Source organism: Ursus maritimus, unplaced genomic scaffold, assembly GCF_017311325.1.
Source record: "Ursus maritimus isolate PB19 unplaced genomic scaffold, ASM1731132v1 scaffold_16, whole genome shotgun sequence".
Lineage (NCBI taxonomy): Eukaryota > Metazoa > Chordata > Mammalia > Carnivora > Ursidae > Ursus > Ursus maritimus.
The window spans coordinates 15215232-15231857 of NW_024424008.1; the positions used below are offsets into that span (position 1 = coordinate 15215232).

At 35.8% G+C, this 16626-nt stretch overlaps 1 protein-coding gene across 3 annotated transcripts in view; it reads left to right on the forward strand.

Annotated features, from left to right (window-relative positions):
• EED (embryonic ectoderm development) overlaps positions 1-16626 on the forward strand; it is a 31821-nt gene that overhangs the window by 1353 nt on the left and 13842 nt on the right. For 2 of the 3 annotated variants that reach the window (XM_040630942.1, XM_040630943.1), the window contains exons 2-7: positions 6256-6408; positions 8595-8687; positions 11738-11803; positions 12869-12994; positions 13722-13803; positions 15980-16071. In XM_040630942.1, the coding sequence (XP_040486876.1) occupies positions 6256-6408; positions 8595-8687; positions 11738-11803; positions 12869-12994; positions 13722-13803; positions 15980-16071 (612 nt within the window). The remainder of the gene's footprint in view (positions 1-6255; positions 6409-8594; positions 8688-11737; positions 11804-12868; positions 12995-13721; positions 13804-15979; positions 16072-16626) is intronic. The other variant, XM_040630944.1, reaches the window with a different exon arrangement.

The window sequence follows — 16626 nt, forward strand, 5'->3', positions numbered from 1 at the left end:
GTCATGGTTCTCCTTTTCCTGCTGATTTATGTGACTTAATGAACCGTCTAACAAATCCATAAAGTTCTCCAATATTACTTGACACCTGTCAAGCACACAGATATAGTAACATTTAACAGAGACAAACATTTTGGTGAAGTGTAACAGTTTTGTTGCCTTCCCTAAAATTTTATTGTATCTGGTATGTCCCCAAATTCTGTCCGTTGTTTAAGTTTCACAGTCTTAGACATAGCTGGAGATAACCACTGACTTTTAGGCCTTGGCTTTGTTCAGGGCCTTGACAATTTTTTAACAGTTAAAAAGAGCACTTAAGGCCGTAACTCGGAGTCTAGAATCCTAACTGCAGGATATTCCTAACTTAAACGATACTCAATATTGGCGCAATTGGGTGAGAATAACCATTGACTGAAATAAATATTCAGCAGATTAAATATTCATCACGAATTCAGAACGTCCAGACACTAGGACTTGGTCGTGCTTTGAAATCCATCCCGGGCTACGGAAACCCGGTGGAAGACTACCTGGTTCAGCAAACAGGCTTTCGAAGAGGAGGGGCCCGAGGAGGCGGGTCTGGACAACCCAGCGCGAGAATACGCCCCAGCGCATGCGCACGTCTTAGCTGGTAACTTCCATTTCCTAGATAGGGGAGGCAAGTGAGAGGCACTCTACAGTGTTCGAATTCCTATTCACAACGAAACACTAGATCTTCAACAGTTCCATTATTAATGTGAGAGTGTTGTCCTCCGAGTTCAAGATTAAGGACACTTGGCATACGCCACTAAAGCAAGAGGTGACTTCTCGTATCTTCCCCCATTCCCTGGAACATCGGTGGTCTAGTCCATTCCACAGACTTTCGAGTCCTTGCAGCGGGTCGGGGATCGAAGGATTGGGCCGATTGCGGCTGAAACGTCTTTGGAAGGAGGAAGGGGGTGAGGGAGCATCAATTTGAGTTCCGCCTCTTCTTTATCGAGACAGCAGTGGGGAAAGGGACGTACGAAATACTGCTCTTGATAGCTAACGTATCTCACCTCTCCGTGCAAACTGCCGGGAGAGCGGCGGGAAAAGGGCAAGACGGGAGCAGGGAAAGGGAAAGAGCCAGGAAGCTGCGCGGGAGGGCGCGCACGCGCGCCCCTTTTTCAGCAGTGTGGCGGGGTCGCACGCACGCCCGCCTCGGCGGCTGGGCGCGGTTTGCGACAGTGGGGGGAGCGGTGGAGGTGGCGGCGGCAGCGGCAACTTTGCGGCAGGCTCCGGCCGGGCTTGCTTGACGGCGGTGTGGCGGAGGCCCCGCCCTAGGCGGCAGGAACCTGGAGGGAGGCGGAGGAATATGTCCGAGAGGGAAGTGTCGACAGCGCCGGCGGGAACAGACATGCCTGCGGCCAAGAAGCAAAAGCTGAGCAGCGACGGAACAGCAACGGACCTCTCTGGAGACGAGAATGTGAGTGCAGCCCAGAGCAGTGCGGACGGGACTCTGGAATGAAAGTTTTAAATTCTTTTAAACTCAGCGTGGGGGCGGGCGGGCTGCTGTGGGGGGAGGGAGAGGTGTCACCCTCAGGAAAACGCGGGCGTGAAGGAGAAAATCGAACTTGTCTCTATGGGGATTTTGAGCAGGGGCCGAGAGCAAGCAGAAACTTGGAGAAGGAGAGTGGTTTAAGAGAGAGCGTGGTGGGCGGAGGGTCGGAAGGGGTCTGCTCTGAGATCCTTTTGCGTGGTTGGGGAGTGTTTGGGCCTTTGGGAGATTTTGGGAGAGTGCGGATCTGAGATTCCAGTAGTTTAAAAGGCAAGTTAGAGGTTTCTCTGAGAAAGTTGGAAGGAGGAGCCAGCGTGAGTTAGCGACTCTCAAGAAGGAATTTAGGGATCGTGTCACTCTTCGACACTTACAGATTGTCCAGGATGGGAAGAGTAGTTAGATCTTCGACTTAAGGGGTTCGGGTGACTCTTCTAAGGTGGTATTTTTATGTCTGCTCCTGTCCTGTGGGTGGAGATGGGATGTGCCTGACAGTGGCTTTTCTTCCGGAGGAGCAGAATTGAAGAGGGTCTTATGAGTCGGAGGGGGAAACCACCTTTGATGTAATAAGAAGAGTCGGTTACTATTTTTAAAGTTTTTACTGAAGTAAAGGGGATGACCTGGAAGATTTTAGGCAACAATGGTAAAGACAGATGTCGTTAGGTGTGGGCGGTGCCTTCACAAATGTAAGGTATTTTGGAATCAGATTTTTTTTATTTTTAAAACTCTGAAATGGATCTCGGTAATCATCTAATGTCTAGGTAAGTCGCCAGTAATAACTGAAGTGACATTAATTTTCAGTTTTAAGCTTATATCCAATAAGAGCAGCAAAGTGTCTTGACAGTTCATTCGAATTTATCCAGATGTGAACCTCCTTTTCATAATCTATGGCAACGATATCTGAATGTATTTTTAAAATCTTTATAGTGTTGTAGGAGGGTGATGTAAGTTCTTCATTTTCTCAATTTGGCTAGTTGTAGAAATAAACACTATGTTACACACCCAGTTCCTAAATTCTACATCATTACTTCACTAACAGGCATATATATGGCATGGTGTCATGACCAAAATTTTCACTGACGAGATGGGAAGGAATTTTAGCTAGAAGGAGGATATTTGGGGTATTGTCAGTTTGTGGGATTTGGACTTGAAATTTCTGGAAAGTTTAGGTGTTGAATGTTACTTTAAATCTTTTTCCTGTTTGTGCTTCTCAATCTTATGTATTGCTTTCTAACATTTTTGACCCTCTTCAGTCCTTGGAGCCTGTTTTATTTCTGCTTTTTAAAAAAATTTTTTCTGGTTAGATTAAGTTAGCGATTAGGAGTACAGATTGGATCCACATGTTAAGTTAAAATTCCCAATCTACTCCTTACTGGTTGCTTGACCTTGAGCAGGGTACTTGATCTAGTTTCCTTAATTTCTTGGAAATGGGGATAATGTATTTACCTCAAAGAGTATTTGTGAGGACTAAATAAGATAATACAGGTAAAGTGCTTAAAAGAGTCTCTGCCCTGGAAGTACTATACAAATTTTATTTAATTACTGTGAAGACTTTTGCTTCTGGCCCTAGCACATACTAAATAAGCAGAAATGTAATGAATATGTCAGTAATCTATTTAGACTGAGGAAAATTTCACGGGACCAAATAAATTGAAAGTCTTTTTGGTAGACCCTTAAGGAGGATATATTCTTCGCATTCTAAAGCTATTCAGAACCAAACAGTGAATGAAGCCTTTATTTGGGTTCCCTCATTTGTATAGGGACTTTAAACCTTTTTAGTGCCTCGTACACCTCAATGAATCTCGGGTAGCCTTCTCAGAGCAACATTTTTAAATGTATAAAATACAGTATATAAGGCTATAAACAAAATAATAGAATTATGAAATATGTTATAAAAATGTTTTTCAGAACAGATTTAAGATTTGTTTTAATAAAGTGCTTTAATATAAAGCATTGTTTAAGTGCAAGTTTGTGCACCCAGCATGGGGCTCAAACTCACAACCTGGAGATCAAGAGTTCCATGCTCCTCGGACTGAGTCAGCCAGGTGCCCTAAGTGCTTCTGTATTAGCACTTTAAGTAACTCTATAGATCTAGCAGGGGGTCTGGTAGTAATGATGGGCATAAGACAGTTTTTTTGGAGATCTGCAACTACTAGAATATGATATGAAAATACTTGATTTCCATGATGAGAAAGTCACAGCTACAGTAGTATTCTCATATATGTTACCTTCATTTAATAGGAGGAAGTGCTAAATTTCAGTTAAAGATGGTGAAAATTAAGTGGGTTTTTTTGTCTGGCCATTTAAGTTCTCGGGCCCTCTGAATTCCACCCACGGACCCCAGATCTAGGACATAGGTTAGAGGGAAACAGTAAGGAAAGACAGTAAAGGACTTCAGAAAAATGAGTTCAGACAAAGCTAATGGGCAGTGGGGGAACTGAATGGTGATGAGAAAGCCAAAAGCAAGTGAGGAAAGAATGTGGTGGTTGAGTTGGGAGTTAAGGTAATCCGAGCAATTACTACTGTGAATGTGAATCAAAGAATTGAAAGGACATGTAAGTTTTTTGCATATGGATATGCCATTTTATTGAATTTTTAAAGGTCTTATGACTTGCGGGGTATTTATCTTCTTGAAGAGTATTAATGGTTTCCTAGTAGAGGGCTGAATCTGGAGACTTATACTTTGCTTAAGTAAATTACCTATGGCGAGATAAAGGGACAAATTACTTACTCTCCGTTTCCTCGTTGGGCAAATGAAGATGGTAGTGCCATATCATCATTCTATACCTTGAGAAGGGGCCAAGGTGGAAGTCAGCCTATACACAGATACTCAGCAAAGGTTTGATTTTAATTTAAAGGTAAAATTAAAGCATTGTGACTATATTGCATTTCCATTCGATTCCTTCATAATTTTCCTTTGGAGGAGATGGGTAAGTTAAGTGGTCAGAGTTAAAAAAAAAAAAACCAAAACAGTGTTTTGTGTGTTTTCTTGATTAACAGTTTGAATTTTGGGACAGTGTAAAGCAGCTGGTGAATAAATGTCAGTTTTATTATTTTACTTCTCTAATGTTAAAGGACAGTTTTCAGAAAAAGGTAAGTGAAACGTTAAATTTTTATTTCACACTCATATGAGGAAACGGAGCAAGTGTGAGTCCAACAATATACATTTATACATTAAAGGAATGTGGAGGTGAAATTGCAGATGGAGACAAAAGTTTTTTCCAGAGGAGGACATTTTGAGCCTCTACCTTTAGAGACAGAATTTACACAACTATCAGTTACTCACGTATAAAATGAGTTGTAAGGTTGTTCAAAGGCATTGAAGAGGACTGGAATCTGATAAGGTGGAAAGGTGTGCTATAGTTAATGCATAGTTTTTCACTGAAATATGGTTATTTTCTACACTAGATGTTAACTGTGTGAAACTGTGAAGAGGGAGAGAAATAGATATAAACCATGATTTAAGCCTAGGAACTGAACTTTTAGAATTTTACATTTTCTGTCTAATTATATTTACATTAAATTACAATTCAGATATTAAGCACCTATCTATCCAGTTTTTTCATCCTAATCGATATATTCCAGAATGATTAGTGTATTGTATTAAAAGGCAGGAAACATTTGAAATTTTGCAAATCACCCCCCAAGAACAGCTGTATAATACCATACTGTTTTTAGGTGAATTTGTGTGAATTTTTTTATATGCTTTCTGACACTCCAGTTAATTTTTAACTTTCTATAAATAAAAAACTAGGAAGCAGTGATTTAGAAATAGCCCCTAAGGCAGTGTTTCCTATATGTGTTCTAATAGATAATAACAGGCATTTCATGAAAAAAGCCTCCTCTGGAATGAATTTAGAAACTATTGCCCTAAGGCAATAGGTTTAAATAAATCTCTTTATTCCAAAGAATACACTGGAATATGTAATCAAAGGAGGTAGTTAAATCTTAGATTAGAGGGCCATGATTGGAAATAGGGTATAAATTAAGTGAATTTTCATGGTTTCCTGCAGTCATTTCTACATTTGGAAGGATTTTACTTTAATTATAGAGAGTTTCTGGAATTTTATATAAGTATCATTATTACAAGAGCTGTGAGGCCAATGTCACTTGGAAATAGCACAGAATATTTAGGATTTTTTAAAAATTCTAAATGGTTTGTGTGCTAATTAAGCAGAATTTGAATGATAACAGGATTTTCAGAAACTACATCTAAAATAAGAGGCACCAGCACTCCATCATCTTCAGAGGCCCATTGATGGCTCTACTCCAAACTGAGCCGCAGTCAAGAATTAATTATGAAGACATGTAGTTCAGTCAGATTTAGGAGTCACAGCTTTGGTTTGAATCCCAGCAACCCTAAGTTGCAGGAGACCACTTAAGCTCTCTAAACAACACTTCCTTATCTAACAGTACCTTCTGTGAAGAGCTATAAAGATGAAATGAGCCAGTGTATTTTGGTGGTTGGCATAGACCAGTGCTTTGTTATTAAAGACAATATTATTCTTAACCATTATTCTCATTAGCTTTTTTGATTATATTATTGCTGAAATATCAAAAATCCATAAATCCTAACATGTAGCTGGTTTGCTTTTTATCTTTATTTGGAGACAGGAATTTATTTTTCCATTTCTTGCAGTATTTATTAATTATTACTTTAAGGTCAATCAGCAGCTACCCAGTACAAAGTCATTTGCTGCTACATACAGTATTGCTGTTTTATGTAATTTTTCCTAATTTACTGCTTACAGGATGATGCTGTCAGTATAGAAAGTGGTACAAACACTGAACGCCCTGATACACCTACAAATACACCAAATGCTCCTGGAAGGAAAAGTTGGGGGAAGGGAAAGTGGAAGTCAAAGAAATGCAAATATTCTTTCAAGTGTGTAAATAGTCTCAAGGTATGTGCGGAAAGACAGATCCTGTGGGCTGAATGCCAGTCTTCAGAAGTATTTCTCAGTGGTAAACATTTTATGCTCAGATACTTTGTCAAGTTTAAAATACTTTAAAATTAGAGTACTTTGAAGGTTGTTTGTAGCATAGACTGCATAGTTATTACAGTCCATTTCTGTTTAGCTTTTATTATTTTGTTTTAATTTAAATGGGTAATACCTGGTACTACATACTGGGTTTTATTATTTGTATTCAGAAAAAAGATGTGAGATATGTTATTCTTCATATTTTGATAAAACTTTAAAGACAAAGCCACTTCCTGATACCTCTTTATATAAAGAACTGAATGTGATCCATTAACTTTCAGTCAGCATAGATTGAAACAGATACCTTTGTGCAGTTTTTAAATATTTATTCTTATCATTTGTGTTACTTGAAATTGTTTTCAAAGGAAAAGGTGTACGTTAACATTTTCTTAATACTCGGTATTTGGGGAAAACAAGGTTTTGGAATTAATTAAATTATTGCTTCTTCAGTAGCATTTTTATTTGTGAAGAGGATTAGTGATATTTATTTAAAATATTTTCCTTTATATATTATTCATTTTCTGTTTTTTTTAATTTGGGAGTATTTTTCTTATACTGAGCAAAAATACACATTACATTATCTTATACATATGTAAGTTAGAATCTTTTCTAAGTATCTGAATATACTTTTAGGTAAAGTGAATACTTTAGAAATACTTCAGAAAGCGTTTGAAGCTTTGTCTATGTGGAAATTATTTTCCTGTCTGTATAGCAAAATAAATTGCTCAGTGTGTCAAATTATATTCTTTTTAAAGGAGGGAAATTAATCTTAGTATGTTAAAAAAAAACACAAAGTGTCCATTATAGTTTTGTGTTAATATTTAGTTATTTTACCTATTTTTAGATAGTATATTTGGGAGGTGTTGGTTTTAACTGTTTAAATAACTCGATGAAATATTTCAAAAGCCTAAAGCTATGACTTTTCAAAGGATAAAAAATGAAAGTTGTTACACTTTAAAAGCGAATATGAAAGTTAATGTTCATTGCCAGGAGATTGCCAGTAAAATTCTAAGGCTGAAAAATAACTTTGTGAATAAAAGTGAATACTCTAGACCCTTGAACAACTTGAGGGTGCTGCCACCCCCACTCCTGTGCAGATGAAAATCCAAGTTTAACCCCCAGAACCTAACTACTAACCTCCTGTTGATCAGAAGTCAGTAACATACCTTACCAATAACATAAATTTGATTAACACATGTTGTGTGTTGTATGTATTATATACTGCATTCTTAGATTAAAGTAAGGTAGAGAAAAGAAAATGTTAAGAAAATATTTTTGCAGGGGTGCCTGGGTGGCTCAAACAGTTAAGCATCTGCCCCTTAGCTCAGGTTGTGATCCCAGGGCCTTCTCACAGGGAGCCTGGTTCTCCGTCTCCCTCTCCCTACCACTCTGCCTGCTTTTGCTCTGTCAAGTAAATAAAATATTTTTAAAAAAAAAAGAAAGAAAAGAAAAAATATACGTTTACACTACTGTACCCAAAAAAAATCTGTTTGATTGGACCTGTGCAGTTCCAACCTGTTGTTCAACGGTCAACCATACTTGTTTTTTATGCACCTCCTTATAGCTTCCTGGTAACTGAAGTTACAGTCCTTTGCCTCCCCTGGTCCCCACTGCTCAGGTATTTTTGTTCATTATAAAACTTCTTGGGTTTGTTTTTTGGTTTGTTTTTTTTTTTTTAGAACCCAAATTCAAGATTATTTGAAGTTGTTTCTGGAGGAATAATAGAAAGTGGTAANNGATATGCATCACTTCACAAGGGAAAAATTAAACCTAATAAAGTTTAGGGAGTGTTAGAGGAGCTCTATTACGTCTTGGTGTATTTGTTCATTTCTTCTTTGAGAAACATAAGTTATATCCATATGTCCCAAGAGATTAATTGTATGTATAACAATCCAGTTTAATTTTGATTCAGAAGAATATGATTGGGTTTAATTTGAAAATAGAAGGCAAATATCAAAGTGTTTTCATAGATGAGTGCTTGTTACCTGACCTCTGACTTGAATAGCGGCCTACATTTTGGAAAAAAAAGTTGTAAGGGGAAATGGTCAGTTCACCATTCTTTTGTTTATAAATTATAGTAATTTTTGTATTTTATGATTATTTTACAGGAAGATCATAATCAGCCGTTGTTTGGAGTACAATTTAACTGGCACAGTAAAGAAGGAGATCCATTAGTGTTTGCAACTGTAGGAAGCAACAGAGTGAGTGTTCAGGGGTCTTTTTGGCATTCAGGTTGATTATTAGACTCTGGTGTTACTATAATATTGAAATTTACTGATTTTGAAGTACATCTGGCATAGCTGGTTTAACAGTACTCCTTATGTAGTATTCTAGGAATTGTCACGAAACTAAGGTGGTTAGAACCTAGTGTTTACTACTGAAAATACATCTTTATTTCATATATTATTCTCAGTTGTTCATGAAACAGGTTTCTGTTTATATTCATCCTTACTAATATTTTGTTTTGCATTACTGAAAGAATTGATTCCTGTTTTTGGAAGCAGTTCTGATAGTTGTATATCATTCAAATTAGGATATAAAGTCTGTAGATTCTTAAAAATAGTAAACTAACATAGTGGCTGTCTGTAAATGCAAAGCATAAATCCAGGGGTTTTATATTTTAGTTATTGAAAGTATTTTAACTATTTGCAATAAACATCTGTTAGATTTGTTTTTATTTAAGGAAACCAAAAATATCTTGAACTGAGAGAAGTGGCACATTTTAACATAAACTATTATTTAACTTTTTGGTTAAACCAGGGGCTGAACTGGTGGACTGCGAAGACTTATTTATTATTCTATTCACTTTTTTTTTAAGATTTTATTTTTATTTATTCGACAGAGATAGAGACAGCCAGCGAGAGAGGGAACACAAGCAGGGGGAGTGGGAGAGGAAGAAGCAGGCTCACAGCAGAGGAGCCTCATGTGGGGCTCGATCCCATAACGCCAGGATCACGCCCTGAGCCGAAGGCAGACGCTTAACCGCTGTGCCACCCAGGCGCCCCTATTCTATTCACTTCTAAATAAATGGAGAACAGAATGAGTCCTTACTGCTTTCCAGGGAGTCTCTGGAATTAGTTATTAAATTGAAATCACCTCAGGGAAAAATTGTCCTCTTGAGTTTACATTAACTAACATTGTGGTTATCCATTAATACTGTACTAGGAGGGGCGCCTGGGTAGCGCAGTCGTTAAGCGTCTGCCTTCGGCTCAGGGCGTGATCCCGGAGTTCCGGGATCGAGTCCCACATCGGGCTCCTCGGCTGGGAGCCTGCTTCTTCCTCTCCCACTCCCCTGCTGTGTTCCCTCTCTCGCTGGTTGTCTCTCTGTCACATAAATAAATAAAATCTTAAAAAAAAAAATACTGTACTACGAGTTATGAGGAATAACGTAGTAATTTATTGTTGTATTTGGAAAAAAAGACACAGAGGAGATAGACTAATTAGATACAGGTTGACAACAAATACAAGTCACTTCCTCTGCCTTTAGCACAAGAGGTGAAGAGGAGTGAATCTGAAAGATGGTACATACGTTGTTACTTTGAGTAAAATAAAATTTCATGCTTCTTTAGTAGTCGTACTAAGTTTCTTCAGCAATGTAAGAATGTGATTTTAATGCACACTGTTTCTGTTTCCTGTATTTGTTTTTCGTTTCTCAGTGTTGGTATTCTGTTCTCAAAGTTAACTTGGTAACAAGGGAGTTGTCAACTCAGTATTTTTCAAATGTCAGCATATTTCCAAGCTTTTTTCCTACAAGTTTGAGAATCATAACAAAACACATGCATCCATTCTGGGCTGGATCCTTTCTATTCCTGTTTCCTAAGAAGTAAAATTTGGCTTTAGGTAATTTCCTGTAAAACTTCCTTTAAGGAAGGTTTCATTACATTAAAGGCTCTGGTGCTTTTACTAGGTCATTGAAATTCTGAAAATTTGAAACTTGGCTACTGCAGTTGGTAACATGGAATAACAGCTTTTTTTCGGTGTTCAGCCAAATGTTGCTTGTGACATATAGCCTGCTTATAGCTGTCTGGTTCTTGAATTCTTCGGAAAAAAAAAAAATTCATGGGGAAAGTGGTACAGGTTCAAGAAAAGATTAGGTTATTTTTCTTAGTTGGGAACATAGTGCATTAATTAATTTGAATCGATTTTTAAAACATCACTATAAACCTAAGATTATACTTAACTAACTTGGCCATGATAGTATCCGAATTAGTTACAATTTGTGCTTCAGTGTGCTTATTTAATTGTTAAGGCATTCTAACAAAAAGTATCCGCCATTACATAGTTTATCGAATTACAAAAAGTTCTGGTGTTTGGACTTTTTTTCTTCTTAAGAAAAAAAAATTATCGGGGCACCTTGGTGGCACAGCGGTTAAGCGTCTGCCTTCGGCTCAGGGCGTGATCCCGGCGTTATGGGATCGAGCCCCACATTAGGCTCTTCCACTATGAGCCTGCTTCTTCCTCTCCCACTCCCCCTGCTTGTGTTCCCTCTCTCGCTGGCTGTCTCTATCTCTGTCAAATAAATAAATAAAATCTTTAAAAGAAAAAAAAATTATCTTCTAGGGCATAACCTAGTTTATCAGTCATATAAGGAATATTTGTAAAACTATTAATGTAGAGATTTTATTAATTTAATAGGCAGTGATAATTTATACGATCTTTATGGAGTTTTTTATATAATTAGAATTAAGTTATTGCTAACATGACTAAGCTATAAGAAAAATGGAAAAATAAATTTATTAAAGTTTAATTGTATATAGCGTATATATTAACTTTAGAATATATGGCAAATAAAAAAGACGGCCATACATTAGAAAGTTAATATTTAATGAGCTATGTCCATGAGAAAAAAATTATTTAGGCAAATGATAGGCTTTCCTATATGTAATTAATATGTAAATATTCTTAAACTACCCAAAGACTTTAAGAACTTAATTAAAAAATGATAAACCACAACTTTACTTTGAGGTATTCAGCTGTATTCACTTGGAAGAGTTGGTGCAATTACATGAATGAGATCTAAATTTAGAACAGTGAAAATAGAAGCCATTATTATTACTATAATATTTAATATACTCAGGAAATTATGTACTACATTAGGCTTTATAATGCTTTGTTAAATTCAAAGAAGCTATTTTTAAATAGTTTCTGTAGTATCTTTAAGACACGTTTGTGACTAAGATATGTTTCAGAGGTGAAGAGAATGTGGTTTTTGTGTTTGAGATGAAATTTACTATATTTTTGTTTTTATTAGGTTACCTTATATGAATGTCACTCACAAGGAGAAATCCGGTTGTTGCAATCTTATGTGGATGCTGATGTATCCTTTCTTGGGTTTTTAATGTCTCTGGCTAAAGAAATTTACTTTTCAATAAGTTATACCAAAGCTTTTCTAAATTAATTAGTTCCCTTAAGTCATACTGCCCTTTAACCAGTGCTGTTCCTTTACTATCACAAGAGATTCCTAGTTTATCTAATTTTCCTGATCCCTAGAAATGCATTGTAAAGTGGATATGAGAGAGTGGGGAGAGGTGGCTAGAGATGAGCATTGGAAATCCAGTAATAGAAATGATAGCAAAGAGTAGCTAAAACCTCCTGTTTCTTTGACCTTGCTTAGAATTTTATCACTTAAGGGTAGTTAATATTAATGAATTGGCGTTGATCAGCGGCTGTGACTGGCAGTCATACCAAGTATTGGGACAACAAAGCCTATAGGGAAAAAGTAAATACATGCAGTTTGTTTAGGAAATAAAATATTGCAAAACTTGCGTACATAAAGAAAAAGAAAAGTTTAAAAAGCGAAAAGGTTAGGCAAAGGTTGGTGATAACAGTGTCTTTCAGATCATTTAAAAAACCTAGCAAACAGGAAAAGGCAAAGGTATATTCAGTCTTCAGTAGTTTATATGGAAAGAAGTGACCTGTAGCCATATCCGGAAAGTCTCACAGGAAAAGGTGGAAAACTAATAGTTAACACTATTCAAACTGAATTAGAAATGCATAGTCAGACGTATTGGGATAAAACAAGAGTCAGCAATTTATAGCTAATGGGGCTAGTTACCTGTTTTGGTAAATAAAGTTTTACTGGGACACAACTATACCCATTCATTTACATATTGTCTATGGTTGCTTTCAAATGACAGTTGAGTATTTATGCAAGCATCTAAACAGTAGTCAAATTGAGTGGAAGGACTGGTTTTGTTTGACTATTTGGTGTAGATTGTAGATCTAAAATGTCCGTTGTTTAAATATGGTAGTATAAGGAGAAATGAGAACTTCTGTGTCAAGTACTTGAGTATTTCTTTAGAGGTTTCCATGTACTATACTATAATCATTGACATGTTTACTTTTCAAAAACAAATTATATTTCTTAACTGGCATTTCTTAGGCTGATGAAAACTTTTACACTTGTGCGTGGACATATGATAGCAATACAAGCCATCCTTTGCTGGCTGTGGCTGGATCTAGAGGCATAATTAGGATAATTAATCCCATAACAATGCAGTGCATAAAGGTGGGTTTTTGGTTAAATTGTAGATCTGCCCTTTTTTGAATACACACTTGTGAAAACTTGCTTGTGACATGTAGCCTGCTTATAGGCTTTTTAATTTAATTTAGATTTAGAATCAATATCTGTACAGTTTCTAATTTTAATTTAATTTAGAATCAATATCTGTACAGTTTCTAATTTGATTTGTATTTTACTGTTTGCTTGCTTTAGACAAGTCTTTTGAGACCTTTGTCTCATTTGATAATACAAATTAAGGAATAAGCGGGAAGTTCTTATTTGCGATTTTTAAAAAAAAGAATAATTTCCCTCCTGCTTTGTCTTATTCTGAGATGCTTTAAATGAACTATAGGGAAGAGTGAGTACTTTTTCCAAACATCCTAATTAGGGATATAAAGTCAAGGACTTGTAAAGAACTGAAAGATGAAGCCTGGAAATTTGAACTAAGAAGTTTTACGAATCACTTTAATCAGAAGGTTTTAACCCTGGGGCACATTAGAATTACCTGGGGATCTTTTAAATCCTTGCCTGGGTCTCAGCTAATCCAGTCAAATCAAAATACCAGCAGAGAGGACTTGAGCATCTCTTTCCTTTGATTTTGTCGGATGATTTTAATATGCAGCCAGGGTTGGAAACCACTACTTTAGGTGAAACTATTTTGCCATTCGTTTAAGTTTAATGAAAGAATTTATTGATTTTAATATGAAAGTTGAATGTTATAAATTTATTGTAGCATTATGTTGGCCATGGAAATGCTATCAATGAGCTGAAATTCCACCCAAGAGATCCAAATCTTCTCCTGTCAGTAAGTAAAGGTAAGAGAAGCAAATGTTTCTTTAGTCTTGTCTATTTGAAAATGATTTTTTAAGGGACAAAGAATTCTAAGATATTAAAAAAAAAAAAGGCCAAAGTTAAAAAGAATTTATAAGGTACGTTTTTAGTAGAAAAATCTCAGACTGCAGCAGCATCCCCAGACCAAGAATTAGGTAAAAGGACCATGAAATAGACTGTTAACATCAGACATAAATAAAATAATTGATACTGAAGATAAGTATGTATTACCTTTATTCACAATAGTGTATTATGATTGTTCATCCTCAGTTGAGTTATTTTATTAAGCTTTATTAATTTTAAGGTAAGTTGCCAAAGTTAATGACACTTTTAAGAATTTTAAAAATAGTTTTGCAGATCTCCTTATCACTGACCAGTCAGGTAATAAGAAGTAATGCGTCTGAAAATCTGTATTGCTTTTTCATATACATAAAGTTTTTATTTTATAAAGGATTCCCTAGTAGAATTCCTTAAAATGCTAAGTTCTCCAGCATAAGCTCTTTGAAATATTTCCCATACGTATAAAGAAAGCCTTGCCTTGCTCTTTATGCTTATATTGGCATTATAAGTTTATTCAGGGTTCAGACAAGCGTCTTAATCATTTCTGAGCTCTCTGAAATCAGCTGTGTTGTTGTTTCTACATGCTGTTCTTGATTGTTCTCTTTTTACTTCTACGTTATTATTCTAGTCAAGTTTATTCTTCGTAAAGGCTTGTCAAACCTATAACCTTCCCCCACAACTGGCTCATACTAAAAGATATCCTCAAATCAAAACTCTTCCATGAAAATGCTTCAGTGTGATTTTTCTTTACCTACCAAGGCATAAGTTTGGAAATCAACACCTTTGTAAAGATAACTTTTTCTCTTTTCTTGATAATAGTAACTGGGCCCAGGTATTTCTTTACAGATGATACAGGTCATAATGCTACACTTTTTCTCAATAACACAACTCTCTAACCCTGTTCTTCCCTCTTTGTGTCAGTAAGCGCAAAGATAACCTACAGAATACAAGAAAATATTTTGAAAATTATGTATCTAATAAGGGATTTGTACCAAGAGCTCTTACAATTCAACAATAAAGACAGCCCTTTAAAAAATGGGCGAAGATTTTGAATAGATTTTCTAAAGAATATACACAGATGTCCAGTGAGCACATGAAAAGGTGCTTGGTATCATTTATCATTAGGGAAATCCAAATCAAAAACACAATGAGACCACTTCATACCTACTAGAATGACTGTAATAAAAAAAGTAACCTGGGTTGATTAGGATTTAGAGAAGTTTGAGCCCCCACATACATTGCTGGTGGGAAAGTAAAATGGACACATTAAAAAACAGTCCAGCAGTTCCTCAAAAAGTTAAAACATAGAAATAGCGCTCCCGTGTGTGTCTATGTAGTCAAGAGAAGTGAAAACAGATGTCCACATAAAAACTTGTACACAATTGGAATCGAGAAATTTTTATAACAATGTTGATTTCCACTAATGAACACAATTTATTACTGCCTTCTGGTGTATGAAATATGTTAATACTCATGTACAATATGGGCATTGTTATATTTCAGGCTATACATTTTTATATTAATGTTGCTGTATATTTTTGTTGCTAATGTTTAGTGGAAAATGAAATTGTTCAAATTACAGTTACATTTCTAAGAGGTCTGTAATACTATAAAAGTAAGTTGTAATGTATGTAGTTTTTAATCCTATTTTTGGGTTACTTTAGAAATTTTGTAGTCCCCTTCAATTTGTAAATGTGGATTCTGTGGAGGAAAAAATTTTAGTATCTTGTTCTTTGACATAGATAAGTTTCACGTGAAACTTATTTATGTCAAATCTCTTAAGTATTTGTTATCTCAGGAGCATAACTCCATCAAATTAAGATATTATTCAAAGGAAATTATTTGAGGCAAATAAGCTAAACATATTTTAAGACCACATAAATACTTCTTTTTGATCTGGAAAGTTTGAGCTCATAGTTAAGTCTATATATTGATGTAAATATTTTAAGTTGCTATATAATGTAGATTCCATTCTTAGTCCTCACTATGTATTACTTAAATCCAAACTTTGTAGTTTTTACTTCTTTAAAGAGGTTTTGAGAATCCAGAGTAAGTGAATGATAAAATCCATTTTAATTTTTTTTTTAATGTCTTTACTAGATCATGCATTACGATTGTGGAATATCCAAACAGACACACTGGTGGCAATATTTGGAGGCGTAGAAGGGCACAGAGATGAAGTGCTAAGTGCAGTAAGTTGAAAGCTGCAGGGCAGTGACCTTCAGGTGTAGAGAGCTCTGAATAATCCCCATGGAACTCTTATAGGAAAGCATATGGTTTGTTTCATATAGCCTGCCAGGCATTCATTTTATTTACTTGTGACATAACAAGGTCTTTACCTTACAGATGAAGGAATAAAGCAAGTAAGGCTCTTTGTGCTTTATATGTACTCTTGCACTTTATACCAGCACCTAGATCCTCCTGAAAGAATACCATGAACTTGTTCAGTGAGAAGTCACCAAGGCAACTTCTGTTTTGCTGTTTCTCAGTTATAAAAGAAAAAAGGTTAATAAGCTAGTGAGTAATTGAGATCAACTTTCATCTTTTATTTGAAGTTGAAATATAAGATCCATTTTTAGGAAGTGTTTTATTGTGCTTAAACTAAGTTTTAGATAACTCTTCAATGTCATGGTGTTACCTTTATTTTTATGTATTATAATCTATTGATCCATTTTAATGATATAATGTTAGTATTTTTAGTCAGCTAGTATTTTCACATTTTTACATTATTTTAGCTTTACATATGT